A 27,849-nucleotide genomic window follows, 5' to 3' on the forward strand; every position below is an offset into this window, starting at 1 on the left:
AGTCTGAAACCAGTCCAAATCTAGTTCTAAACTAGTCTGAAACCAGTCCAAAACTAGTTCGAAACTCGTCAGAAACCAGTGAGGGATGACTTCAGATGCTGGTGGTGAAACTGCCTGGGCAGAGATCCCTAGACTGCGTTATAGGAACCTGATAAATGGTGTCTTCTGTTCAGAGATGGTTGGAGTTTCTATCATGTTAGATGTTACTGATGACCATCCCTGACATTCAGCGCTCTAACTATATGAGTTCAGGTGTTACCATGCAGGAATCGACGGTTCCAGCGTCGTAACCGGCACAAAGCATTCTGGGAGTGATGGTCTTCATGTCGAAGTAAGACTGGCACTGAGACAGGGAGATGATCCGGACCTCCCCCTCCTGGAGCTTAAAGGGCACTGAAGACAGAAAGACACCAGAGTTTTACATGAACTCACTGATAAACGAACAGAAAGAGCTGTTAGCATTTACAAGTTCACAAAAAACAATGGTTTGCAGATCCATGTCTATTGTTGTCAAAGGAAACTGTCAAACTGTGACTTTAATGTCCTGTATTTACCCAAAGTCTGGACGGTTTGTGTCATGTTGGATGGTTTGTGTCATGTTGGATGGTTTGTGTCTTGTTGGATGGTTTGTGTCACGTTGGACGGGTTTATGTTACATTGGACAGGTTTGTGTCACATTGGACGGTTTGTGTCACGTTGGACAGGTTTGTGTCACATTGGACGGATTCTTGTCATGTTGGACGGGTTTGTGTCATGTTGGACGTGTTTTTTGTCATGGTGGACGGGTTCTTGTCATGTTGGACAGTTTGTGTCAGGTTGGACGTCTTTGTGTCATGTTGGACGGGTTCTTGTCACATTGGACGGGTTCTTGTCGTGTTGGATGGGTTCTTGTAATGTTGACAGGTTCTTGTCATGTTGGACGGTTTATGTCAGGTTGGACGTCTTTGTGCCAGGTTGGATGGTTTGTGTCATGTTGGACGGTTTGTGTCAGGTTGGACATCTTTGTGTCAGGTTGGATGGTTCGTGTCAGGGTGGATAGGTTCTTGTCATGGTGGACGGTTTGTGTCAGGTTGGACGGCTTGTGTCATGTTAGACGGGTTCTTGTCATGGTGGATGGGTTCTTGTCACGTTGGACGGGTTCTTGTCATGGTGGACTGGTTTGTGTCACGTTGGATGGGTTTCTGTCATGTTGGATGGGTTCGTGTCATGGTGGACAGGTTCTTGTCATGGTGGACAGGTTCTTGTCATGGTGGACAGGTTCGTGTCATGGTGGACAGGTTCTTGTCATGCTGGACTGGTTTGTGTCACGTTGGACGGGTTTATGTCACGTTGGACGGGTTCTTGTCATGTTGGACAGGTTCTTGTCATGGTGGACGGGTTCTTGTCATGGTGGACAGGTTCTTGTCATGTTGGACGGTTTGTGTCATGGTGGACGGGTTCTTGTCATGTTGGACGGTTTGTGTCATGGTGGACAGGTTCATGTGTTGGATGGGTTCTTGTCGTGTTGGACAGTTTGTGTCATGTTGGACGGGTTCATGTCATGGTGGACAGGTTCTTGTCATGGTGGACAGGTTCGTGTCATGGTAGACAGGTTCTTGTCATGGTGGACGGTTTCTTGTCATGTTGGACGGGTTCTTGTCATGGTGGACGGTGCTTACTCCTGTTGCCCATGTGACCCCAGCCAGTGATGTAGCAGTAGGAGTCCGGGGGCAGCAGCTGACCAAGTTGAGGAAGACACACTGGTCTGACGAACGGCGTCTCTTCCACCTGACAACAACAACAACAACGTCAACAACATTCATCAGGACTGATACTGAGAGATCACTGATGGACATCACAGGAACATGTTATGCAGATGACACCCTTCTATATTTGACCTGTAACTTTCTTCATTTAATACACCGATACTAAATCCTCTTCATTAACTTCCTGTGAAATCCAGGATAGAATCTAAAATCCTTCTTCTAACATTTAAATTCTTAATGAACAGCTCCATCGTATCTTAAAGACCTTCTGGTTCCAGATCATCCTAACAGAACCCTTCTGACCTCAGAGTCGAGCTGCACCACGCTGATGTCATAGTCGACCACGGCCCGGTTGTATCGCGGGTGAACGATGATGGACCGAACACCACGACTCTGGCTGTGAACGCCTGGATGGTCGAGGTTACTAAGGCCCAGAACCACCTTCCACAGATCAGCGCTCTCCCTCCTAGAACCCAAAGAACCAGTGTGAGGAACGTCATCAAACCACAAGAACCTGCAGACTACGCTAGGGTTACTGAGCCCCACCCCTCCCCAGGCAGTTTGATCCAGTCTCACCACCCTTGGGGTAGTTGGGCCATGCCTCCTCAGGCAGTTTTAGCACAATTTACCCATTGATTCATCTCCCCATCACCATTTCTACCTTGATTCACCCCTTCCTGGGAAGTTAAATGGCCATTTACACCCTGAGTCATCCCTCTCCAGGCAGTTTACCACTACTAACACATTTGGCCACTCCGCCCCAGGCATCTTTATCACTACTAATAGATCAAGTCATCCCCCAAGCAGTTTTACCACTATTAACAAGTTTAGTCACCCCTCCCTATGCGTTTTTTCATTATGAACACATTTAGTCATCCCTCCCCAGGCAGTTTTACCACTACTAATACATTTAATCACACCATCCCAGGCAGTTTTACCACTACTAACCCACTGAGTAGTCCTTCCCTAGGTGGTTATCTCTCCCCAGGCAGGTCCATGCAGTCTCACTACCCTTGGCGTCATTGGATAATGCCTCCTCAGTCAGTTTTACCACTACTAACACACTTACCCATCCCTCCCCAGGCAGTTTCATCCCCATTTCTACCCTGACTCGTCCCTCCCCAGGCAGTTCCCCCACCACTCCTGGAGCTCCCACAGATCCTGAAGCCCCGCCCCTCACCAGGTCTTACCCCTCGAAGCAGTGAGCGACCGTCAGCGCCCACCGCCGGGCGATGAGGACGCAGCCGCAGACGTGTCCGCTCTGACCGCTCTGCAGCGAGCACTGCCATGGCCACGCCCCCCGCCGCGACACCCGGCCTCCCAGAATCCTCTTCCTCCTCTGAGGGTGGACACCCACCGCCGGCCGCTGACCACAGTCTGACGGAGACACCGACAGTTGGTGAAACACCGTAATAATTAAATTGAGTTCTCAACTTTCCACAGAGCAGCTTGTCCAGTTCTGAACATAAAATGAAACACCTCAGAGTGAAAAACGCAATTTGCATGAAACAGGTCAGATAAGATGCAAAATGATCAGAGACAAAAGTGCCTCAAGGACACAAATCAACAAAGATGAGCCACAAAACGACTAAATCGAGACACAAAACTATTCTGCATATTTAACTATTCACATTGCTACCGTCTCTACAAACTTTGTGAGACAATTTAGTCGCCTTTTTGCGATTTTGTGGTTATTTTGTCTTGTCCTTCTCATTTTTAAGTCTCGCTTTGATCGTTTTGGTTCTGTTTGGTCATTTTGTGTCTCTTTGTTCATTTTGACTCTCGTTTTAGTCATTTTGTGTCTCATTATAGTCGCTTTGTGTCTTGTTTTAGTCATTTTTTTTCTCGTTTTGGTCGTTTTGTGTCTCATTTTGGATGTTTTGTGTTTCATTTTGGTTGTTTTGAGTCTTGTTTTAGTTGTTTTGTGTCGACTAAAACAAGACATAAAACAACTAAATCGAGATCTAAATGGACGAAACAAAACAACAGAAAGGCAACTAAAGTGTCTCACAAAGTTGGCATAGATGTAGATAGTTAAACATCTAGAGTCTGTGGAGCCTCCATTGGTTCCAGTGTTGGTAACAGCTCTGGACTCTTGGAAACATGTTCTGGAAAGGTTTGTGTCACGGGAGACAAATAACAACTCTTTTTAGACAAAGTTTACGTGTTACTGGTTGAAAATTTGTTGAATACTAGAATAAAGAGCTTTTGATGAAACATGACATGTTCGTTTTATTCCACGTGGACAGGTTCATGTCAGAAACATCGGATGGTTTCTGACTGATAAACTGTCCCTCTGGTTTCTTAAGGACTTCATGCAAGTGTTCATGGAGCTTCTGTGAAGAGCAACTCCAGCCAGCAGGGGGCAGCACTATTTAGCTCTGGGGGATTACAGCCTGTCAACATGAAGAAGAAGGAGGAGGAGGAGGAGGAGGAGGAGGAGGAGAAGAAGAAGAAAGAGGAGGAGGAGGAGGAGGAGGAGGAGGAGGAGGAGAAGAAGGAGGAGGAGAAGGAAGAGAAGAAGAAGAAGGAGGAGGAGTAGGAGGAAGAGGATGAGGAGAAGAAGAAGAAGAAGGAGGAGGAGGAGAAGAAGAAGGAGGAGAAGAAGAAGAAGAAGAAGGAGGAGGAGAAGAAGGAGGAGGAGGAGGAGAAGAAGGAGGAGGAGGAGAATAAGGAGGAGAAGAAGAAGAAGGAGGAGGAGAAGAAGGAGGAGGAGGAGAAGAAGAAGGAGGAGGAGTAGGAGGAAGAGGAGGAGGAGAAGAAGAAGAAGGAGAAGGAGGAGGAGGAGGAAAAGAAGAAGAAGAAGAAGGAGGAGGAGAAGAAGGAGGAGGAGGAGGAGAAGAAGGAGGAGGAGGAGAAGAAGGAGGAGAAGAAGAAGAAGGAGGAGGAGAAGAAGGAGGAGGAGGAGAAGAAGAAGGAGGAGGAGTAGGAGGAAGAGGAGGAGGAGAAGAAGAAGAAGAAGAAGGAGGAGGAGGAGGAAGAGGAGGAGAAGAAGAAGGAGGAGGAGTAGGAGGAAGAGGAGGAGGAGGAGAAGAAGAAGAAGGAGGAGGAGGAGAAGAAGGAGGAGGAGGAGAAGAAGAAGGAGGAGGAGAGTTTTACCTTCTCTGGTACAGAGGACTGAGACTCTCCTCCTGGAATGACAGGCGTGGCTGCAGGACGAGCAGTTTGTTGTTAATTCCATTAAAATCACAGAATCCAATCATTTAACTGTAGAAACTAAAAGGTTCTAAGACTGAAGTTCTGGAACTTTAAAAAGGTTCTGATGAAGGTTCTGGTCACTTGTAAAAACCTCTGACACTGAAGTAGAAGTTTCACCACTGGTTCTAGTAAAACATTCCAGATGTTCTCCTGGGTCCTACCTTCTCTTCTCCAGCCGGGCCTGGAGAGCAGAACCGTTCCTCAGGTTCCACTCCGGATGGACGTGTAACCAACGGCGACGGCCCGGAGCGCCCAGCTGGTCGGTCACCATGGAGACGGAGGAGGGAACCCTGCACAGAGACGTGTTCTCATGACGTGTTCACGGGTTCCAGACGGTTCTGGTCCTGGTTCTGGTGTGTTACTAACCTTACCCTAGTCCCAGCTGGCTGCAGGTCAGTCGGCTCAACTCGTGGTTCCACTCGTCGGCACAGACCTGGTACTCTGCTGCCGTCCTAAAGACCGTCAGGACGGAACCGGACTGGTCCGACAGAGAAACTGGACAAAACCAGGACAGAACCCATCAGAACAGAACTCATTAGAACAGAAACAGAACTCACTGGAACAGAAATAGAACTAGAACTAGAACAGAACAAGAACCAGAACAAAACTAGAACAGAACTAGAACTAGAACAGAACTAGAACCAGAACTAGAATCAGAACAGAACTAGAACAGAACTAGAACCAGAACAGAAACAGAATTAGAACCAGAACAGAAACAGAACTAGAACAGAACTAGAACTAGAACCAGAACTAGACCAGAACTAGAACCAGAACTAGAACCAGAATAGAACTAGGACAGAACTAGAATCAGAACAGAATTAGAACTAACCAGAACAGAAACAGAACTAGAACAGAACTAGAACCAGAACAGATCAGAACTAGAATAGAACTAGAACCAGAACAGAACTACAACAGAACTAGAACAGAACTAGAACCAGAACAGAACTAGAACATAACTAGGACAGAACTAGAATGGAACTAGAACCAGAACTAGAACAGAACTAGAACAGAACTAGAACAGAACTAGAACAGAACTAGAGCAGAAATAGAACCAGAACTAGAACAGAATGAGGATGGAACTAAAATGGAACTAGAACAAGAACAGAACTAGAACTAGAACAAGAACAGAACTAGAACCAGAACAAGAACCAGAACAAGAACCAGAACTAGAACCAAACAGAGCTAGAACCTAATAGAACCAGAACAGAACCAGCTTTAGAACTTAACATTTTCTCACAATAAAATGAAATACTACATTTTCATTAAACTGACGCCTGAATTTCTAAAAGTTCGTCTTCAGGATTTTCTGGTTTAAAATGTTTTTATCTGATCTTCGGGTTCTTTCCGTGTTTTTGTTTTTTTTCTCCATTCTCAGTTCTGTTCTAGTTTTTTTCAGCTACATTTTTTGTTTTGAAGCAAAAATCCAACTGAAACTACTTTTGTTCTTCTAATGTCACTGAAAGACTAAACAAATCAGTTGTATAAATTTATGGGAAAAATTCTGGAGTTCCTCAAGGAATGATCCGGGGTCCTGTTGTGTTTTAAACATCATTAGTTATCAGAGTTTAATTAATAAAAAATACTCTGAATGATTCACGCCGAATGCTAACGTGCTGGACACTAACGCTAACCTGCTGGATGCTAATGTGTCTAATGCTAACATGTGGACACTAACCTGCCAGACACTAATGTATCGGATCTAATGTCTCGGACGCTAATGTGCCGGATGCTAGTGTGTCAAAAGCTAACGTATTGGATGCTAACATGTCGTACACTAACCTGCCAGATGCTAACGCGTCAGATGCTAACATGCTGAACGCTAACCTACAGGATGCTAATGCTAATGTGTCAGATGTTAAAGCCCCATGGGCTTTAATCAGCGTAGATATGAGGAAACACGGCCTACTAAAGTTTCAGTCTATATTTTTATGATCACCAGCTTAGTGGTATTATTAATTATTATTATTATTATTATTATTATTATTATTATTATTATTATTATTATTATTATTAATAATAATAATAATATTAATATTGTTATTTTATATAAAGATGGTACAGCCCGCTGACAGTACCACAGTGTAATTATTATTATGTTATTATTATTATCAATAAGTATAAAGGTGGTACCACAGTGTTATTATTATTATTATTATTATTATTATTATTATTATTATTATTATTATTATTGTTAATAAATATAAAGGTGGTACGACAGTGTTATTATTATTATTATTATTATGATTAATAATAATAAATGGTACCACAGTTCCACTCGTCGGAGCTGTCTGAGCAGTGCTTCTTGCCGTCACACCATAGAGTCCGATGGACACACTGGTGGTTGTTACAGGACAGCTCGTTGTCGCTGCACACCGCTGAGGACAACACACAAACCAACATGACTACCTTCAACGTTAACAGAAAGTAAAAAGCAGCCAGACAGGAAGCAGACAGACTCACAGCAGTTGGCCTCGTCCACCAGCAGGGGGCAGTCTGGGAAGCCGTCACAGATCATACTGGCTTTAATGCACACCTTACTGCCGGGACACTCCCACAGAGCACGCTCAGAACAGCCTGATGGACAGACGGACAGTCGTTGACATCACACAGGTAGTGACATCGCACGGTGAGTGACATCACACAGGTAGACATGACACAGTCAGTGACATCACACATCATACAGTCAGTGACATCACACAGGTGAGTGACATCACACTGGTAGACATGACACAGTCAGTGACATCACACATCATACAGTCAGTGACATCACACAGGTGAGTGACATCACACTGGTAGTGACATCACACAGTGACATCACACAGTCAGTGACATCACAGGTGAGTGACATTACACAGGTAGACATTACACAGTCAGTGACATCACACAGGTGAATGACATCATACAGGTGAGTGACATAACAGGTAGTGACATCACACAGGTGAGTGACATCACACAGTCAGTGACATCACACATCATACAGTCAGTGACATCACACAGGTGAGTGACATCACACAGTCAGTGACATCACACATCACACAGGTAGTGAACTCACCACAGTCGTCCTCATCGCTGTGGTCGTCACAGTCCAGGTGTCCATCGCAGCGTTTAGTCGACAGAACGCAGCGACCAGAACGGCACTTGAAGTGACTGGGAGAACACTCTGTTACCACGGTGACAAGACGGTGTTAGTACTCAGGAGGACATCATCATCATCACCTTCATCTCCACCATCTTACCGTCCACTCCCTCCTCTGGCAGCAAACATGTGGAGTTTCCTCCTTCTTCTGGAAACTGTCCACAGTCAGAGTCTTCAGGCCACTGCAGTCCCACAATGCCGAGCACCGACTCACATTTCTCCTTAGCATGACGACACAGAGACCTGCAGGTAACCATGTAGTAACCAGGTCATTAACTCGTAGTTTACCTGTACTGGTTACCAGGTCATTAACTAGTATTTTACCTGTACTAGTTATCAGGTCATTAACTAGTAGTTTACCTGAACTAGTTACCAGGTCATTAACTAGTATTTTACCTGCAGGTAGCCAGGTCATTACCTAGTAGTTTAACTGCAGGTAACCAGGTCATTAACTAGTAGTTTACCTGTATTAGTTACCAGGTCATTAACGAGTAGTTTACCTGTACTAGTTACCATGTTAACTACTAGTTTACCTGCACTGGTAACCATGTTAACTGGTAGTTTACCTGTACTGGTTACCAGGTCATTAACTAGTAGTTTACCTGTACTAGTTATCAGGTCATTAACTAGTAGTTTACCTGAACTAGTTACCAGGTCATTAACTAGTAGTTTACCTGAAGTAGTTACCAGATTAACTAGTTTACCTGCACTAGTTACCATGTTAATTAGTAGTTCACCTGTACTGGTAACCAGGTCATTATCTAGTAGTTTACCTGAACTAGTTACCAGATTAACTAGTTTACCTGCACTAGTTACCATGTTAACTAGTAGTTTACCTGCACTGGTAAGCAGGTCATTAACTAGTAGTTTACCTGTACTGGTTACCAGGTCATTAACTAGTAGTTTAACTGAACTAGTTACCAGATTAACTAGTTTACCTGAACTAGTTATCAGGTCATTAACTAGTAGTTTACCTGAACTAGTTACCAGTATAACCAGTAGTTTACCTGAACTAGTTACCAGGTCATTAACTAGTAGTTTACCTGAACTAGTTACCAGTATAACCAGTAGTTTACCTGAACTAGTTACCAGGTCATTAACTAGTAGTTTACCTGAACTAGTTACCAGATTAACTAGTTTACCTGCACTAGTTACCATGTTAATTAGTAGTTTACCTGCACTGGTAACCAGGTCATTATCTAGTAGTTTACCTGTACTGGTTACCAGGTCATTAGCTAGTAGTTTACCTGTACTAGTTACCAGTATAACCAGTAGTTTACCTGAACTAGTTATCAGGTCATTAACTAGTAGTTTACCTGAACTAGTTACCAGTATAACCAGTAGTTTACCTGAACTAGTTACCAGGTCATTAACTAGTAGTTTACCTGCACCAGTTACCAGATTAACTAGTTTACCTGCACTGGTAACCAGGTCATTATGTAGTAGTTTACCTGCACTAGTTACCATGCTAATTAGTAGTTTACCTGTACTGGTAACCAGGTCATTATCTAGTAGTTTACCTGTACTAGTTACCAGATTAACTAGTTTACCTGCACTAGTTACCATGTTAATTAGTAGTTTACCTGTACTGGTAACCAGGTCATTATCTAGTAGTTTACCTGTACTAGTTACCAGATTAACTAGTTTACCTGCACTAGTTACCATGTTAATTAGTAGTTTACCTGTACTGGTAACCAGGTCATTATCTAGTAGTTTACCTGAACTAGTTACCAGATTAACTAGTTTACCTGCAATAGTTACCATGTTAATTAGTAGTTTACCTGTAATGGTAACCAGGTCATTATCTAGTAGTTTACCTGCACTAGTTACCAGATTAACTAGTTTACCTGCAGGGAGGGACCCTCTGCAGGCTGACCGGGTCACACTTGGGCACCAGCAGGGTGCAGGCGTAGAACATGAGGTACTGGTAGCAGCCGGTCTGGACCAGGGCCGGGAACAGAGACGACTCCCAGGACACGGAGCTCTCCCTCTGGGACTGGTGGCCCAGGAAGTTGGGGAAGCTGGTCAGGTTGTAGGGCAGGTTCATGCACAGCTCCAGGCTGATGGGCTCACAGCGGGCTGGACAGAGACCACACTCAGTAATCTATTACTCTGCTCTGGCAGCACTTCTACAGTAATCTATTACTCTGGTACTTGTACTCTGTTCCTGCTGTACTCTGAAACTCACTGCAGCTGTTGTTGTTTCTGGAGTCGCAGCTGGAGCTGGAGACACACTGACAGGAAGTGGAGATGCAGCTGGGCTGTCCGGACACACACCCAGCTGGACCTGAACACACACACACACACACAAACACACACACCGGTTAATATTAGCTAGCAGGCTAATTAGCGTAGCTTAGCATCATAGCCTCCAGTGGATGTGTCTTTAAAGACACCTGGACCTGAACTTTGACACCATCTACTGGAGGCTATGATGCTAAGCTAGGCTAATTAGCTTAGCATCGTAGATCTTTTGGCTCATTTTTGACCATATTTGTCTGATTTTGTGAAGTTGAGGTCATTTTTGGTCACATTTTTCTCATGTTATATCATAATTCTGTCTCCTGAGCAACGAGCTGAACATGTGATGGATTAAATTCTGTCTAATCTGACTAGATTTGTCTTGTTTTTGTTGTTGCTCTGTCTTGTTTTGGTCATATTCGGCATCTTTTTAGTATTTTTGGTCATATTTTTCTGATGTTATGTGATTTTGCTTTCTCATCTTATGTTTTACCAGTTTTTTGTTGTTTTGATAAAAAAAAAATCTTTGCTGTTTGTCATTATATTTTGCCTCTTTTGAGTTTTCTGTGTCTTATTGTGTGTGTTTTTGTCTATTTTTTGATATTTTACTTCTCGTGTTTCTATTAGTCATTTTGGTCAAATTTCGCGTCTTTTTTCTTTTTGTTGATATTTTATCTCGTTTTTGTATTTCTATTTGTATTTTTGGTCATATTTTTCCTCTTTTTGTGCTTTTTTCTGTGTTTTCTGTCATATTTTACCATTTTTTGTGTTTTTTTTGGCTTTTTTGTCATATTTTGCCTCTTTTTTGAGTTTTTATGTCTTATTGTGTTTTTTTTTCTTTTTGGTCATATTCCACCTCTTTTACTGTCTTCTTTTTCATAGTTTCCCTCCTTTTTGTGCTTTTTTCTTTTTGATGATATTTTACCTCTTGTGTCTTATTGTATTTTCGGTCATATTTTACCTCTTTTTTGTGTTTCTTTTTTGTATTTTCGGTCATATTTTCTCATGTTATGTAATTTTGTTTTCTTATCTTTTGTTTTTTGTTGTTTTTTTTTAAAAAAAAAAAAATCTTTGTCCTTTCTTGTCATATTTTGCCTCTTTTTATGTTTTTTTTTGTCTTTTTGGTCATATCTGACCTTTTTTGTTTTTTCCTTTCGGTCATATTTTGTCTCTTTTTTTGTTTTTGTGTGGCTTTTTGTGTCATATTTGACCTCTTTCTTGTGTTTTTTTTGTCTTTTTGGTCATATTTTGCCTGTTTTTTGAGTTTTTTGTGTCTTGTGTGTGATTCTTTTGTCTCTTTCGTGATATTTTGCCTCTTTTTTCTGTTTCTTTTATCTTTTTGGTCATATTTCTCCTCTTAATTGTCTTTTTGGTGATATTTTACCTCTTTTTTGTGTTTCGTTTTTGTATTTTCGGTCATATTTTCTCATGTAATGTTGTTTTCTTATCTTATATTTTGCCTCTTTTTTCCCTACTTGTCATCTTATTATTGGCTGTTTTTTGACTCGTGTTGGTCATGCTTGTAGTTCAGCTGAAGCCTCTCTGAATGCTGCTCCAGGCTGACCCTCGGTTCAGAGATAACCTGAAACCGGCTGCAGCTCCGGAGGATTAACCGTTTGGTGTTCAGCTGCTGAATGTGAATGCAGAGATGGGCGTGAAGGACAGATGTCTCACTCTGCTCTCGGCTGCAGTGCTCTTCATCGCTGCCGTCCTTGCAGTCGTCCTCTCCATCGCAGCGAAAGGCCGATGGGATGCACTGACCGTTGGAGCACTCCAGCAGACCCTGGCTCTTACAGGCTGAAAACAGAAACAGCAGCTTCAACAGTCGGACGGCGTGAATCATCGCAGTGACTCAGCGCTCTGTGATCCTCCTCAGGTTTCATGTGGAAACAAGACTGCAGCTCCGGAGCTTTGCTTTGGTGTCCAGACACCAGGACGTTCCTGCTCTGGGCTGAACTTTCAGGAATCAGATGAAGGTTTTTATGCTTCCAAACAATCAGACACAAACATTTTATAAAGACCAGATTTAAAATTCAGCCCAAAGTAGAACCTCAGAGAACCAAAGTGAGTCCAGCCGTGATTCCAGTCAGTCTAACTGATGAACATGGTTCTAAATGAGCTGAGAACAGCAGAACCTTCTGTGATTGGGTCTATCTATGTCTGCATCATGGCTCCACATGGAAAAGAACTGAACAAAGGAAGAGAAACATCTGAGGAGTCATAGTTCCACTAATCAGGAGGAACAGAAGGAGTCATAGTACCACTAATCAGGAGGTCTAGAAGGAGTCATAGTAGCACTAATCAGCAAGTCTAGAAGGAGTCATAGTACCACTAATCAGGAGGAACAGAAGGAGTCATAGTACCACTAATCAGAGCTTCCAGATGAAAGTTTGCTGAAAAACATGAGAAGAAGCCTGATGGATGCTGGAGAACATTCTTTGGTCAGATGAACATCAATGAGTTGGGCTCAGATGGAGTCCAGATGTTCAGTGAGAACCTGACCAGGATTACCACAGTGGATGCAGAGTCCTGACAGTGAAGCACGGAGGTGGCGGTATGATGATCTGGGGCTGCATGAGGTCAGAAGGTTTGGACCATTTTTTTTAGTGATTTTAGATCAATTTTTTTGTCATTTTGGACCATTTTTTTGTCATTTTAGACTATTATTATTTCAGACCATTTTTTTTGTCGTTTTGAACCAATTTTTTTAAAGTCAAAGTGAGTCTTGAAGCCACCAGAACCTCTGAGGTGTTCTCCAGATAAAGGTAGAGCAACACAACCCCTCCAGCAGAGAGGAGCTGAAGAACACAGAGAAGAAGCTGAGAAGACGTGAGCAGGAATGAGTGGACTCTGAGGAGGACTGAAGGAGGAACCAGAGAACCTCCCCTTAGTTCCACTGAGTTCCTGCTGTGGAGCCTGAATGCAACCTGTAGTTAGTAATCTGATACCAGAGACAGGAGTAATCTGATTACTGCAGACATCTGCTCTTCTCTGAAACTCACAGCAGTTGAGTTCGTCGCTCTTGTCCAGACAGTCGTGATCTCCGTCACACAACCAGTCTCTGGACACACAGCGGCCATCAGCACAGCGATGCTCACGAGTCGGATCGCACACTGTGGACACACACACACACACACACACACAGATACACACACACACACACACAGACACACAACTGTGAAGATGTGCAGAGAAAACTGAAAGACATTTTTAGAAGACATGAAAGTCCTGCTGCTGAAATCAAGAAAACCACAAACTCCGACTAAAAACTTTATTGAGACACAAAAGCAAAAGTTTTCACTAGACCCTTAATCACTTAATATGAGGAAACAAAAACGACAAACAACCACAAAGGGACACGAAACAACCACAGAGACAAAACAACAAAGACACAAAAACCACAACAAAAAGACATAAAGTCACCAAAAACACACAAAGACGACAAAAAAGTACCAAAAAACATACAAGAACCACAACAAAATTATCCCAAAATCCCCTCAAAGACACAAAAACACCACAATGACATACAAAAACACCACAAAAAGACACAAAATACCATTAAATAATACAAAAATCATCTCAGAGACATAAAACAACCACAAAGAGACACAAAATCACCTAAAAGTCACAAAACACCACAAAATGAAACAAAACCACCTCGAAATTATACAAAAATCACCCCAAAGACACAAAAGTTACTACAAAAAGACACAAAAACACCACTAAACAATAAGAAAATCATCTCGAAGACACAAAAGCATGACAAAACGATACAAAACACCACAAAAAGACACAAAAACACAAAGTTGCTAAAACAGTACCACAAAAACATGCAAGAACCACCACAAAATGATCCAAAAATCATCTCAAACACAAAAAACACCACAAAGAGACACAAACACACCATGAAGAGAAACAAAAACACAACAAAACAATATGAAAACCATCTTGAAGACACGAAAGTATCACAAAACGATACAAAACACCACAAAGAGACACAAAAACACCATAAAACAATATGAAAATCATCTCAAAGACACAAAGACAACACAAAAACATTCAAAGCCACCATGAAATGAACATAACCTGACAGACACCAAAATACCACAAAGAGACACAAAAACACAAAGTCGGCAAAAAAGTACCACAAAAACATGCAAAACCACTGCACTCTTAGTGTGTGTGTTAGTATGGTACTGTGCATTACTGAGTGTTGCTGTGTATTGGTGTGTATCAGTGTGTATCAGTGTGTCAGCGTGTCTTAGCGTGTCAGTGTGTTGCTGAGAGTGTGTTCAGACACACAAGTCTAAACATGGGCTGGATGACAGCTGCTGGATTCCTCAACTGGGTCACTGTGTGTTAGTGTGTGTGTTTGTGTTAGTGTGTGTGTGTCTTTGTGTTAGTGTGTGTGTGTTTGTGTTAGTGTGTGTGTGTCTTTGTGTTAGTGTGTGTGTGTGTTTGTGATAGTGTGTGTGTGTGTGTTTGTGTTAGTGTGTGTGTGTCTTTGTGTTAGCGTGTGTTAGTGTGTGTGTGTGTGTGTCTTTGTGTTAGTGTGTGTGTGTCTTTGTGTTAGTGTGTGTTAGTGTGTGTGTGTTAGTGTGTGTGTTTGTGTTAGTGTGTCTTTGTGTTAGTGTGTGTGTGTTTGTGTTAGTGTGTGTGTGTGTTTGTGTTAGTGTGTATGTGTCTTTGTGTTAGTGTGTGTTAGTGTGTGTGCTTGCGTCTCACCACAGGTGTGCTCGTCACTCAGGTCTCCACAGTCGTCGTATCCGTCACAGACCAGACTGGGAGACAAACATCGTCCAGTGTTGCAGCGAAACTCTCCATCTGAGCACACTGGAGACACACAGAGGTCACATGATCACAGCGACATCACTTCCTGTCCCACACACATCCAGGATCCTGTGATGAACACGCTACTATCACGGGTTCCTAGACCGTTAGTGGCGTCAAAATTCAACAGGAACCAAAAACCATCTCCAACAACCACCACCTGAAGGGTTTCAACTCTCCCACGGTCCTTCAACATATCTTAGGTTCCCTTCATATCTGACTGAGGGTTCTACTGGTTCTGCTGGTTTGCATTATTCACTGTAGCTCTTTGGTTTTTGAGAGTTTGCATCCAAAAGTCCCAGTGAATCTCAGCTGTGTCCTTATCTCTAGAAGTACCACAGAAACCAGAGTGAGATAGGTACGATGAGGGAAGAAGGATCCACTGAAAGAGGAACTGAAGGCGTCCAGCTAAGGAGTTCACTGGACCCTGGAGAGACGAGAAGAAACTGGAAGTTCTGGTGATAGAAGAAGGTCTGGAAGAAAGAGGATAAACAGATGTTGTCACCAGGAGGAGATAACAGCACCATAAATAAGGGAGGACATCAACATGACGAGGTCCAACCCAGTGAAGAGACGTTTGAGAAAGGTTGGTCTGAAGGGTTGAGGATCTGCAAAAAAAAAAAAAAACAGTACATTGTCCAAAGAACAAGAAACCGAGATCTGAGTGGCTGAAAGCACAAAAACTGGACCTGTGAAGACTGGAAACAAGTTCTCTGGACCAACGAAGGCAACAAAGACAAACTGGTGAACGTCTTAAAGCACCATAAAGCATGGAGGTGGTAGTATCATGGTGTGTAACATCCACAGTAAAGCATGGAGGTGGTAGCATCATGGTGTGTAACAGCCACAGTAAAGCATGGAGGTGGTAGTATCATGGTAAGGGGATGTTCTGCAGGAGTTCTGTTGGACGTTTCAGGAACCATGAACAGAACCTCTCCATCCTCCAGCATCAGTTCCTTCTGGACTCAGACTTGTTGGTCTACAGGTAGTTTTACAGCAGATCCTGACTATAAGCATTCTTTAAGGTCTGTCAGTGTTGCCTAGGCAACAAGAAGAAGGGGTTCTACTAAAGATGGTTTGTTCCGTTCAGTCTCTAGACGTCTTGAACTGAACTGATCAGTCAGAGTAAACCAGCAGTCTATCACTGATGAACTTAAAGCTGGTTTTGGTGAAGCTCTGGTCTCTCCTCCACGCTGTTGGTCTGTGGTGTTCACATGGATAAAATCTGGTTGAATGGTTTCATCTGATCTGTTCCACTTCCTGAACCCGATGACTGAACTTTTAGATTTGGTTTTAGAACAGAAGGACAGTTTTCTGCTGGTCGGCTGCTGTCAGAACATCCATCTACATGAAGTTTTAAACCAGAGTTTCCATCCACGTCTCCTGATGGGACTTCTAAAACATGCTCATTCTATCTTCTCTTCTCTTCTAACACGTTCCTCTCCAGTGATCTCCTCGGTTCTCCTGTCTGTCCTATTTGTTCTCTCGGTTCTCGCCTTGTGTTCCATCTCTCCACCGGTTCCTCCTGTTTACGGCGTCATAAAGCTACAGAGGAGGTCAAAAAGAGAAGAAGCTCGCCGCATTCCACTGGGCTCAGCCTATAGAGGCCTCCTGTCGCCATGACGACCACCACACACACACACACACACACACACACACACACACACACACACACACACACACACACACACACACACACACACATGAATAGGTCAGTGAACTTTCACACCGTCGTCAACCAGTGTGTCACCTAAAAACCAATGACCATGACGAGATGAAAATGCATCCTGCTCTTTGTACAAACGACAATACAGCATGTGTGGCCGTCGCCATGGCAACACGAGGCATGTGTTTGAACAAAGTTTATGTCCACCTGTACAGACCACGTTCATCCCAGCAGTCTGGAGATGGTGATGTAGAAAGTTGTTTTCATCAGATTTTCGTAGTTTCATGACCTCTTAACTCCTCCTGAGTGATTCCAGTCGACTACAGCTGCTGACTCTGATCCAGTTTAAACAGAACCATTAGATCCACTCGTTAGACTCAAACACTACAGGGGGAAAGTCTGAGGAGCTCAGCAAACATCTGAAGAAGAAAATCAGTGACTTGAACACTAAAGTTGCCTACGTTGATGCAAAAATTGCCCAAAATTGACTCAAAAATGTCCTTAACTGACTAAAGAGATGTCTACATGGACATAAATTCACCCCACAACTGTCCAAAGTGACTAAAAACATATTTAACATTATTAAAAACCGACCCAGATTGACGCTAAAATTGCCCAAATTACCTCAAAAACAGTCCAAGGTAGCTGGAAATATGTCTACAATATTCAAAAGCTGTCTGAGATAATGCAAAAATGGTCCAAATTGACTGATGGAGATGTCTATTGTGTGTTGCAGTGTGTGCTATTGTGTTACAGGGTGTGTTGTGTGTTACTATGTACTATTGTGTGTTCTTGTGTTACAGTGTGTGTCTGTGTGTGTAATTTTTATTGTGTTACAGTGTGTGTTTTTATGTATTATTGTGTTGTGTGTTATTGTGTGTTGTGGTGTGTTCCATCCATCCATCCCCATCCCCATCCCCATCCATCCATCCATCCATCCATCCATCCTCTTCTTCTTATCTGGGGTCATGGAGGCAGCAGATGAAGCAGGTAATTCCAAATGTTCCTTCTCCCAGCAACACTTTCCAGCTCTTCCTGGGGGATCCCAAGGCGTTCCCAGGCCAGATGAGATATATAATCCCTCCAGAGGGTTCTGGGTCTGCCCTGGGGTCTCCTCCCAGGTGGACATGTTCAGAAAACCTCCAAAGGAAGTCTCCCTGGAGGATCTGAATCAGATGTCCAAACCACCTCAACTGGTTCCTTTAGAGGTGAAGGATCAGCAGCTCTACTCTGAGCTCCCTCTGGATGTCTGAGCTTCTCCCCCCATCTCTAAGGCTGAACCCAGCCACCCTACAGAGGAAGCTCTTTTCAGACGCTTGTATCCATCCAGTCCTCCTATCCATCTATAGCTCCATTTTCCCATCATGCATGAACAAGATCCTGAGATACTTGAACTCCTTCTCTTGGGGAAGCAACTCCCCCCCAACCCAGAGGGAGCAATCCACTGGTTTCCATCAGAGAACCATGGCCTCAGACTTGGAGGTTCTGATCCACATCCCCACCACTTCACACTCGGCTGCAAACCGCTCCAATGCTGCTGAAGGATTGAAGAACCAACAGAACCACATCATCTGCAAAAAGCAGAGATGAGATCCTGAGGTCCCCAAACCAGACACCCTCCTCACCCCAGCTGATCCCTGAGATCCATGAAGACCACAAGCAGGATCAGAGACAAGGGACAGCCCTGGAGGAGTCCAACACCCACTGGAAACGAGTCTGATTTTTTGCTGAGTATGTGGACACAGCTCTCACTGTGGTTGTACAGGGACCGAATGGCTCATATCAGAGAACCTGGTACCCCATACTCCCTCAGTACCCCATACTCCCTCAGTACCCCATACTTCCTCAGTACCCCCCAAAGAGCCCCTCAGGGGACACGGTCGTAGGCCTTCTCCAGATCCACAAAACACATGTAGACTGGCAGGATGAACTCCCATGACCCCCTCAGCAGCTCCATAAGGGCAAAGAGCTGATCTACTGCTCCACGACCAGGATGGAACCCACATTGCTTCACCTGAATATGAAGTTCGACAATCGGTCAGAGCCTCTCTCCCCCAGCACCCTACAGAAAACTTTCCCGGGGAGGCTGAGAAGTGTGATACCCCAGTAGTTGGAACACACTCTCCGCTCCCCCTTTTTAAAAATGGGAACCACCACCCCAGCCTGCCACTCCACAGGTACCGTACCTGATCCCCACACCACATTGTAGAGACATGTCAGCCAAGACAGTCCAACAATGTCCAGAGCCTTCAGCATCTCAGGGTGGAGCTGTGGATCTCGCCCACACCCGGTGCCACTGAAGAGCTTCTTAACTACCTCGGCGACCTCTGCTACGGATATGGATGAAGATTCCCCCAAGTCTTTAGGCTCCGCCTCCCCCACAGAGGATGTGCTTACCGGCTTCAGGAGTTACTCAAAGTGCTATTTCCACCGCCCAATAATGTCCCCAGTATGGGTCAACATTTCTCCACCCCGACTGTACACAGCCTGAGCAAAGCCCTGCCTCCCCTTCCTGAGGCATTGGATGGTTTGCCAGAACTTTCTCGAGGCCAAGCGAAAGTCCTTCTCCATAGCCTACTCGCTACCCGAACTCCTCCCACACCAGCTCAGGTTCCTTCCCCACCAGTGAGGTGACGTTCCAAGTCCCCAGAGCTAGTCTACACCCCCAGGGGGCGGTGCGCCTAGACGCCCACTCCTGCCTACTGCCTGGTTGGCATAGCACCTGACCCTGATTTCCTGCCTGGTGAGTGGTGGGTCCACCGGATGGCGACCCCATGTTACTTTCCCAGGGGGCCCAGTGTGTGTCTGTGTGTGTTATTGTGTTACTGTGTGTGTTATTGTGTGTGTCTGAGTGTGTTATTGTGTTGTTGTGTGTCTGTGTGTGTGTCTGTGTGTTATTGTGTGTCTGTGTGTGTTACTGTTATTGTGTTATTGTGTGTTACAGTGTGTGTCTGTGTGTGTGTGTTACTGTGTTACTGTGTTGTTGTGTGTGTGTGTGTCTGTACTCACCACAATGTGTTTCGTCGCTCCAATCGTCACAGTCGTTGTATCCGTTACACACCAGTTTCTGAGGGACACAGATCCCCGTCGCACACAGGAAGTGGTCTTTCCCGCCACACATGGCTGCCGTCCAATGGGAGAGAGGAGAGGGCTTTGAAGTCATCGTGACATGTGACCAGTTTAAAAGACATTGTGTGTGTGTGTTTGATCTCACAGGGTTTCCCTTTGATCTGCCGTGGTGTGTAGCAGACAGGAAGTGACGTAGAGGATAATGATGACGATGAAGATGATGATGATGAAGATGATGATGATGGCGACGATGGTGATGAAGGTGGTGATGAAGGTACAGATGGCGGCAGGCCGGCAGTGGCGTTGCTGAACTGGGAGCAGCGCAGGAAGTCCGGCCAGGAGGCGTTGAACATCTGGAGGACGGGCTCACAACCTTCCCTCGCCGCCTCACAGAACGATGCACAAGGTAACACAACCCTCCTACACACCCGCACACACACACACACACACACACACACACACACACACACACACACACACACACACACATACGCTAATAAAACTCAGGTTCCCATAATCCCCTGCAGAGGTCAGACGCCACAGAGCTGAAGACGTGAGTAAGGTCTGATTACACAAAGTTATTATTAGACACACACACACACACACACTGCTGCCCCACTCACTGAGTGAACAGCTGAGGTTCATGTGCAGCAGCAGACCTGTTGTTGTTATTGTTGTGCTGTATTGTTGTTGTTGTGTTCTTATTGTTGCATTGTAGTTCTTGTTGTTGTGTTGCTACTGTGTTGTTGTTTTGTTGTTGATGTTGTTCTTGTGTTGTTATAGTGCTGTTTGTTGTTGTTGTGTTGTTTTTTGTTGCTGTTATTGTGTTGTTGTTTGTTGCTGTTATTGTGCTGTTGTTGTGTTGTTGTTACTGTGTTATTGTTGTGTTGATTGTGTTGTTGTTCTTGTGTTGTTTTGTTGTTGTTATTGTGTTGTGGTTCTTGTGTTGTTGTTGTTATAGTGCTGTTTGTTGTGTTGTTACTGTGTTGTTGTTTTGTTGTTGATGTTCCTGTGCTGTTGCTGTTCTTGTGTTGTTGTAGTGCTGTTTGTTGTTGTGTTGCTACTGTGATGTTGTTTTGCTGTTGATGTTGTTGTTATAGTGCTGTTTGTTGTTGTGTTGTTTTGTTATGTTGTTGTTACAGTGCTGTTTGTTGTTGTTGTGGTGCTGTTTGTTGTTGTTGTTGTGTTGCTACTGTGTTGTTGTTTTGTTGTTGATGTTCATATACTGGTTATATACTGTTTTTTACTGGTCTTATACTGGTTTGACGGAGCAGTGGTTGAGCTCTGTGTTCAGTGCAGGTGTGAACACTCTGAGGAGTGTTTTCTGTACCTGAGGTGTGTTTTCTGTATCTAAAGTGTGTTTTTGTTGTCTGAACCTGAGGAGTGTTTTCTGTACCTGAGGTGTGTGTCGTCAGCAGCGATACACTCGGGCAGCGCCAGCGAACAGCCGAACAGCATGATGTGTCTGTAGCAGGAGAGTCTGCTGAGGTAGCTGAAGAACCTGCAAGACAAACACCAGGGTTCAGGAGAATCCGCTGAAGAACCTGTAAGACAAACACCAGGGTTCAGGAGAATCCACTGAAGAACCTGTAAGACAAACACCAGGGTTCAGGAGAATCTGCACAAGAACCTGCAAGACAAACACCAGGGTTCAGGAGAATCTACTGAAGAACCTGCAAGACAAACACCAGGGTTCAGGAGAGTCTCCTCAAGGTAGAACTCTGGTCAATAATAAAGTTGCTGGAGATGAAGAACCAGAAGGTTCTGAGGAGGTTCTGAGGAGGAACTTGGTCCAGATTGCTTGGATTCCTGTGGAATGATCCTCCATGGGGCTGCAGGTTTCTGACTGATGGATATCTCGGTGTCAACGTGGACATGTGATGGTTTGAGAACGTCTTCTGTGGGAGGCGTGAAGCCTTGGGGGCAGTAAAGTGTGAATCTGTTGCTAGGTAACGTCTGCGGCAGAAACATGCGGCAGAGTAAACAGGCCATCAGCTGCAGCGTCGCATTTCAGCGGCTTCAGTTTCAGCTGACGGAGTTTCCAGGTCTGAAGCAGCTGAAGTGTTTGACTGCTCTGAACTCTGGACTGAACCAGGTTCTCCTGGTTCAGTCCACTAAATGTCCTCTTGTGTCTCAATAGTCTTGATCTGTGTTCTATTTGGTCCTGTTTTTGTCGTTTTGTCTCATTTTGTCATTTTGTGTCTCAGTTTTGTGTCTCGTTTTTGTTGTTTTGTGTCTCGTTTTTTTATACTTTTTGTCTCGTTTTTGTCGTTTCTTGTGTCATTTTTTTCCATTTGTCTCATTTTGTCATTTTTTCATCTGTCTCATTTTTGTCATTTTGTGTATTGTTTTGGTCATTTTGTGTCTCATTTTTGTTGTTTTATGTCTCGTTTAGGTTTTTATGCTTTTTGTCTAATTTTTTTCATTTTGTGTCTTCATTTTGTTTCTCGTTTTTGTTGTTTTGTGTCTCGTTTTTTGTCGTTTTGTTTAGGTTTTTATGCTTTTTGTCTCGTTTTTGTTGTTTTTTGTCTAATTTTTTTCATTTTGTCTTGTTTTTGTCGTTTTGTGTCTCAGTTTTGTTTCTCGTTTTTGTTTTCTGTCTCGTTTTTAATGCTTTTTGTCTCGTTTTTTTATGCTTTTTGTCTCATTTTGTGTTTTTTTGTGTGATTTTTTTCATTTGTCTCTTTTTTGTCGTTTTGTATCTCATTTTGGTCGTTCTGTGTCTTGTTTTGTGTCTTGTTTTGGTCATTTTGTGTCTTGTTTTTGTTTTGTGTCTCATTTTGGTTGTTTTGTGTCGTTTTTTGTTGTTTTGTGTCTCATTTTGGTTGTTTTGTGTCTCGTTTTTGTCGTTTTGTGTTTCATTTTGTCGTTTTGTGTCTCATTTTGGCCGGTTTGTGTCTCATTTTTGTCGTTTTGTGTCTCATTTTTGTCGTGTTGTGTCTTGTTTTTTATGCTTTTTCTCTCATTTTTTTATGCTTTTTGTCTCGCTTTTGTCATTTTGTGTCTTTTTCTAGTCGTTTTGAGTTTAATTGAAGTCATTTTCTGTCTCTTTGTGGTGGTGTCTGCTCATGTTGGTAACTTTATGAAGCTAACGTGTTAGCGATGACGGCCTCCTGTGTGTTTGGTTACCTTAGCAACATGTCGACCTCGGAGCTCTTCACCACGGCGACGGAGGACGACAGCCACGTCTGGTTGTAGGGCAGCATGTGACACTGAGGCTCCACGATCAGCTGACAGCGACCTGCTGACAGACACTAGCTTAGCTCCGCCCACCATGGCTCTGATTGGTGCAGTCAGACCGTTCTACACGGCGCTGTGCAGAACGCTCTGCCTGAGAACGTCAAACACAGAGCCTTTAGAAGGAGAGTTTAGTTCAGCCAATCACAGTCTTGCTGGGCGGAGCTAAATGAGACCATTCTACAGTAAAATAAAGGATGCTGTGATGAGAGGCTGTTGGTCTTCCGTGTTAACGCTAATAATAAATAAATATCTGATCTCTGGGATTTTTTTGTCATTTATTAAATAAAGATTTTTCTTTCATATATCGGCAAAAATTAAATGACATAAATACAGTAAAAACACAAGTATAAAAGTAAAAATGATCAAAATAAACACACATAGTTGCTAATGTAGCAGCTAATGTTGTCTTATTGAGGCTAACAGTAGCAGCTAATGTTATCTTCTTTAGGCTAACAGTAGCAGTTAATTTTATCTTCTTTAGACCTAACAGTAGCAGCTACTGTTATCTTCTTTAGGCTAACAGTAGCAGCTAATGTTATCTTCTTTAGGCTAACAGTAGCAACTAATTTTATCTTCTTTAGACCTAACAGTAGCAGCTAATGTTATCTTCTTTAGGCTAACAGTAGCAGCTAATTCTATCTTCTTTAGGCTAACAGTAGCAGCTAATGTTATCTTGCTTAGGCTAACAGTGGCAGCTAATGTTATCTTCTTTAGGCTAACAGTAGCAGCCAATGTTATCTTCTTTAGGCTAACAGTAGCAGCTAATGTTATCTTCTTTAGGCTAATAGTAGCAGCTAATGTTATCTTCTTTAGGCTAACAGTAGCAGCCAATGTTATCTTCTTTAGGCTAACAGTAGCAGCTAATGTTATCTTCTTTAGGCTAATAGTAGCAGCTAATGTTATCTTCTTTATGCTAACAGTAGCAGCAGTTTTTAATGTTTAGGTGTAACATTAACTGGGCTAGAAAAGCTAAATATCATGTAGATAACGTTTAAAAACCCTTTAAATAACAGTAAAACAACAAAAGATTCATCAGTTAAAGTTGCTCTGATTGGATAGAAGACGATCATTGATTCAATGTGATTCCACCAGAAGGTGAATTGTCTCCAGCTTGGTCTTAGAACACTGTTAAAGAACCGTAAACGTTCTGTGGAGGTTACAGTTGCTCAGGTGACCACCCTCCGTCCAATCAGAGTGCAGGATGGACCGGAGCTAATTAACATTCACCTCGACTACAGAGAGGAGAGACGAGGAGAATCTAAAATAGAAACACACCATTCATCATCACACACACACACACACAGAGACAATATACACACACAGTAATACACACACACATATAGACACACACAGACAATATACACACATAGTATATAGAAACACATAGACACTATACACACACAGGAATACACACACACATTCTGTCCATCAGGTCATCAGAGGACAGTAGATCTGGATGCAGCTCAGAGTGACGGTCCTCAGTGACGACAATCAGATTACAGTGTTGACAACAGGAAGGTCACAACAACAACAACACAGGAAGGACATGACAACAACAACATAGGAAGTACACAACAACAACAACAACACAGGAAGGACACGACAACAACAACAAAAACACACAGGAAGGACACAACAACACACAGGAAGGACACAACAACAACAACACAAGAAGTACACAACAACAACAACAAAAACACACAGGAAGGACACAACAACAACAACAAAACAGGAAGGACACAACAACAACAACAGACAGGAAGGACACAACAACAACAACAAAACAGGAAGGACACAACAACACACAGGAAGGACATAATTACAACAACACAGGAAGGACACAACAACACACAGGAAGGACATAATTACAACAACACAGGAAGGACACAACAACACACAGGAAGGACATAATTACAACAACACAGGACGGACACAACAACAACACACAGGAAGGACACAACAGCAACAACAACACACAGGAAGGACACAACAACAAAAACAACAACATACAGGAAGGACACAACAACAAAAACAACAACAACAACACACAGGAAGGACACAAAACCAACAACACAGGAAGGACACAACAACAACACACAGGAAGGACACAACAGCAACAACACACAGGAAGGAAACAACAACAACAAACAGAAAGCACACAACAACAACAACACACAGGAAGGACACAAAAACAACAACAACAACACACAGGAAGGACACAGCAACAACACAACAACAACAACAACACACAGGAAGGACACAACAACAACAAAAACAACAACAACATACAGGAAGGACACAAAAACAACAACAACACAGGAAGGACACAACAACAAAACAACACACAGGAAGGACACAACAACAACAAAAAGGAAGGACACAACAAAAACAACAACACAGGAAGGACACAACAAAAACAACAACAACACACAGGAAGGACACAACAACACACAGGAAGGACACACACTGTGGGGATTGTAGTTTTGTGTTGCATAACTAGGACTACATTTCCCAACATGCTGCGTCTTTCAGGGCGTACCTGTGTCAGGTGTTGGAGTCGTGCCAGTCGGCCAGGCGGTGGTCAGTGACGTCATGGCCGCCAGCCAATCAGGAGGCTTGGTGTGGGGCTGAGTGGGCGGGGCCTGAGAGGAGGAAAGCAGAGGGTTGGCTGTGGTCTCGCTGTGGTCCGCCGTGACCAACGTGACGTTTTCAGCCTCAAACCAGGAGGAGGAGGGGCTGCTTGTGCTGTTGCCATGGTAACCACGGTCACTGTCGGCAATTGGCTCAGGGGAGGGAAGGGGGGCGGAGTCAGAGAGGCTGCGGCCAAAAATACCTGAAGAGAAAAATACAGGTAGAAACAACAGCAGCTGGAAAAAATCTGAATACACATCTGTAAAATCAGAGTTTAAAGAACAAAACAACAAGGAGACACAAAACAACAAGACACAAAACAACAACAAAAAGACACAAAACAACAACAAAGAGACACAAAACAACAACAAAGAAGCACAAAACAACAAGGTACAAATTAACCACAAAGAGACACAAAACAACAACAGAGAGACACAAAACAACAACAGAAACACAATACAACAACAAAAAGATACAAAACAATAACAAAGAGACACAAAAGAACCACAAAGAGACACAAAACAACAAAGAGACGCAAAACAACAACAAAGAGACACAAAACAGCAACAAAGATATGCAAAACAAGATGCAAAAAACAACAGACACACAAAATAACAACAAAAAGATAAAAAATAACAACAAAAAGATATAAAACAACAACAAAGAGACACAAAACAACAACAAAGAGACACGAAACAACAACAAAAAGATGCAAAACAATAAAAGATTCTGAACAACCACAAGGAGACACAAAACAAACACAAAAAGACACAAAACAACAACAACAAGATGTAAAACAACAACAAAGAGATGCAATACAGCCATAAAAAAAATGCTAAACAAAAAAAGATTCAAAACAACAACAAGGAGACACAAAACAACAACGAAGAGACATAAATGTTTGCTACGCTGCCACCAGAGGCTTTTATTTTGAAGTGACAGAAAGTGTTTGTGATGATCAGGCTGTGGAACGTGGATCTGATCTTTTAGAACCGTTCTAAACCTCTGAAGCTTCGTCTGAACAAACAGCGAGTTCCCCTCCTCTTCATCTGACAGATCTGGTTACCATGGTGATCCATCTACAGTTCCTATGTGTCATGGGTTCTGTCGGTCGTATTTTAGGTGAAAGTGTGAAAACGTGTTCCTGTGAGTCACCGGCTGCACCTCCACATTCAGAACGTTCAGCCAAGAACATGAACCAAAATATCCACAAATAACCCCCATCTTCACTAAATCCAGGACCAGAGACACTTCAGGGACATTGATGATGATCAGGACACAAACGTTCCACCGTCTAAAGAGGAAGAAGCTCAAAGACAAACCTCACATCTGAGCCGCTAGTGTTAGCTTAGCATAACAGCAAGCAACACATCACTGTTGGTGAACTGACACTCCATGTTCACAAAGAATATGGCTACGTATATTTATTTAGGCTAATGTAGCAGCTAATGTTATCTTATTTAGGATAATGTAGTAGCTGTTATCTTATTTAGGATAATGTAGCAGCTAATGTTATCTTGTTTAGGCTAATGTACCAGCTAATGTTATCTTGTTTAGGCTAATGGAACAGCTAATGTTATCTTGTTTAGGCTAATGTACCAGCTAATGTTATCTTGTTTAGGCTAATGGAACAGCTAATGTTATCTTGTTTAGGCTAATGTAGCAGCTAATGTTGTCTTGTTTAGGGTAATCTTATCTTGTTTAGGCTAATGTAGCAGCTAATGTTGTCTTGTTTAGGCTAATGTAGCAGCTAATGCTGTCTTGTTTAGAGTAATCTTATCTTGTTTAGGTGAATGTAGCAGCTAATGTTATCTTGTTTAGGCTAATGTAGCAGCTAATATTGTCTTGTTTAGGCTAATGTAGCGGCTAATGTTGTCTTGTTTAGGGTAATCTTATCTTGTTTAGGCTAATGTAGCAGTTAATATTGTCTTGTTTCGGTGAATGTAGCAGCTAATGTTATCTCATTTAGGCTAATGTAGCAGCTAATCTTATCTTGTTTAGGCTAATGTAGCAGCTAATGTTATCTCATTTAGGTTAATGTAGCAGCTAATGTTATCTTGTTTAGGCTAATGTAGCAGCTAACAGTAACTTGT

The 27,849-nt window shown here is 43.1% G+C and overlaps 1 protein-coding gene across 2 annotated transcripts in view; it reads right to left on the reverse strand.

Annotated features, from left to right (window-relative positions):
* The window catches only part of LOC111563424 (atrial natriuretic peptide-converting enzyme), a 36,329-nt gene that overhangs the window by 5,533 nt on the left and 2,947 nt on the right, over positions 1–27,849 (reverse strand). Inside the window, exons 3-23 of one of the 2 annotated variants that reach the window (XM_035944558.2) lie at positions 25,665–25,958; positions 23,015–23,126; positions 21,282–21,386; positions 20,031–20,305; positions 19,826–19,939; positions 15,046–15,153; positions 13,323–13,433; positions 11,995–12,117; positions 10,268–10,366; positions 9,927–10,158; positions 8,180–8,322; positions 7,996–8,103; positions 7,404–7,517; positions 7,208–7,318; positions 5,315–5,438; positions 5,105–5,233; positions 4,845–4,894; positions 2,936–3,122; positions 2,049–2,211; positions 1,659–1,767; positions 260–393 (exon numbers count right to left, since the gene is read on the reverse strand). In XM_035944558.2, coding sequence (XP_035800451.2) covers positions 260–393; positions 1,659–1,767; positions 2,049–2,211; positions 2,936–3,122; positions 4,845–4,894; positions 5,105–5,233; positions 5,315–5,438; positions 7,208–7,318; positions 7,404–7,517; positions 7,996–8,103; positions 8,180–8,322; positions 9,927–10,158; positions 10,268–10,366; positions 11,995–12,117; positions 13,323–13,433; positions 15,046–15,153; positions 19,826–19,939; positions 20,031–20,305; positions 21,282–21,386; positions 23,015–23,126; positions 25,665–25,958 — 2,945 coding nt within the window. The remainder of the gene's footprint in view (positions 1–259; positions 394–1,658; positions 1,768–2,048; positions 2,212–2,935; positions 3,123–4,844; positions 4,895–5,104; positions 5,234–5,314; positions 5,439–7,207; positions 7,319–7,403; positions 7,518–7,995; positions 8,104–8,179; positions 8,323–9,926; positions 10,159–10,267; positions 10,367–11,994; positions 12,118–13,322; positions 13,434–15,045; positions 15,154–19,825; positions 19,940–20,030; positions 20,306–21,281; positions 21,387–23,014; positions 23,127–25,664; positions 25,959–27,849) is intronic. The other variant, XM_035944559.2, reaches the window with a different exon arrangement.

Source organism: Amphiprion ocellaris, chromosome 23 (assembly GCF_022539595.1).
Source record: "Amphiprion ocellaris isolate individual 3 ecotype Okinawa chromosome 23, ASM2253959v1, whole genome shotgun sequence".
Classification (NCBI taxonomy): domain Eukaryota; kingdom Metazoa; phylum Chordata; class Actinopteri; family Pomacentridae; genus Amphiprion; species Amphiprion ocellaris.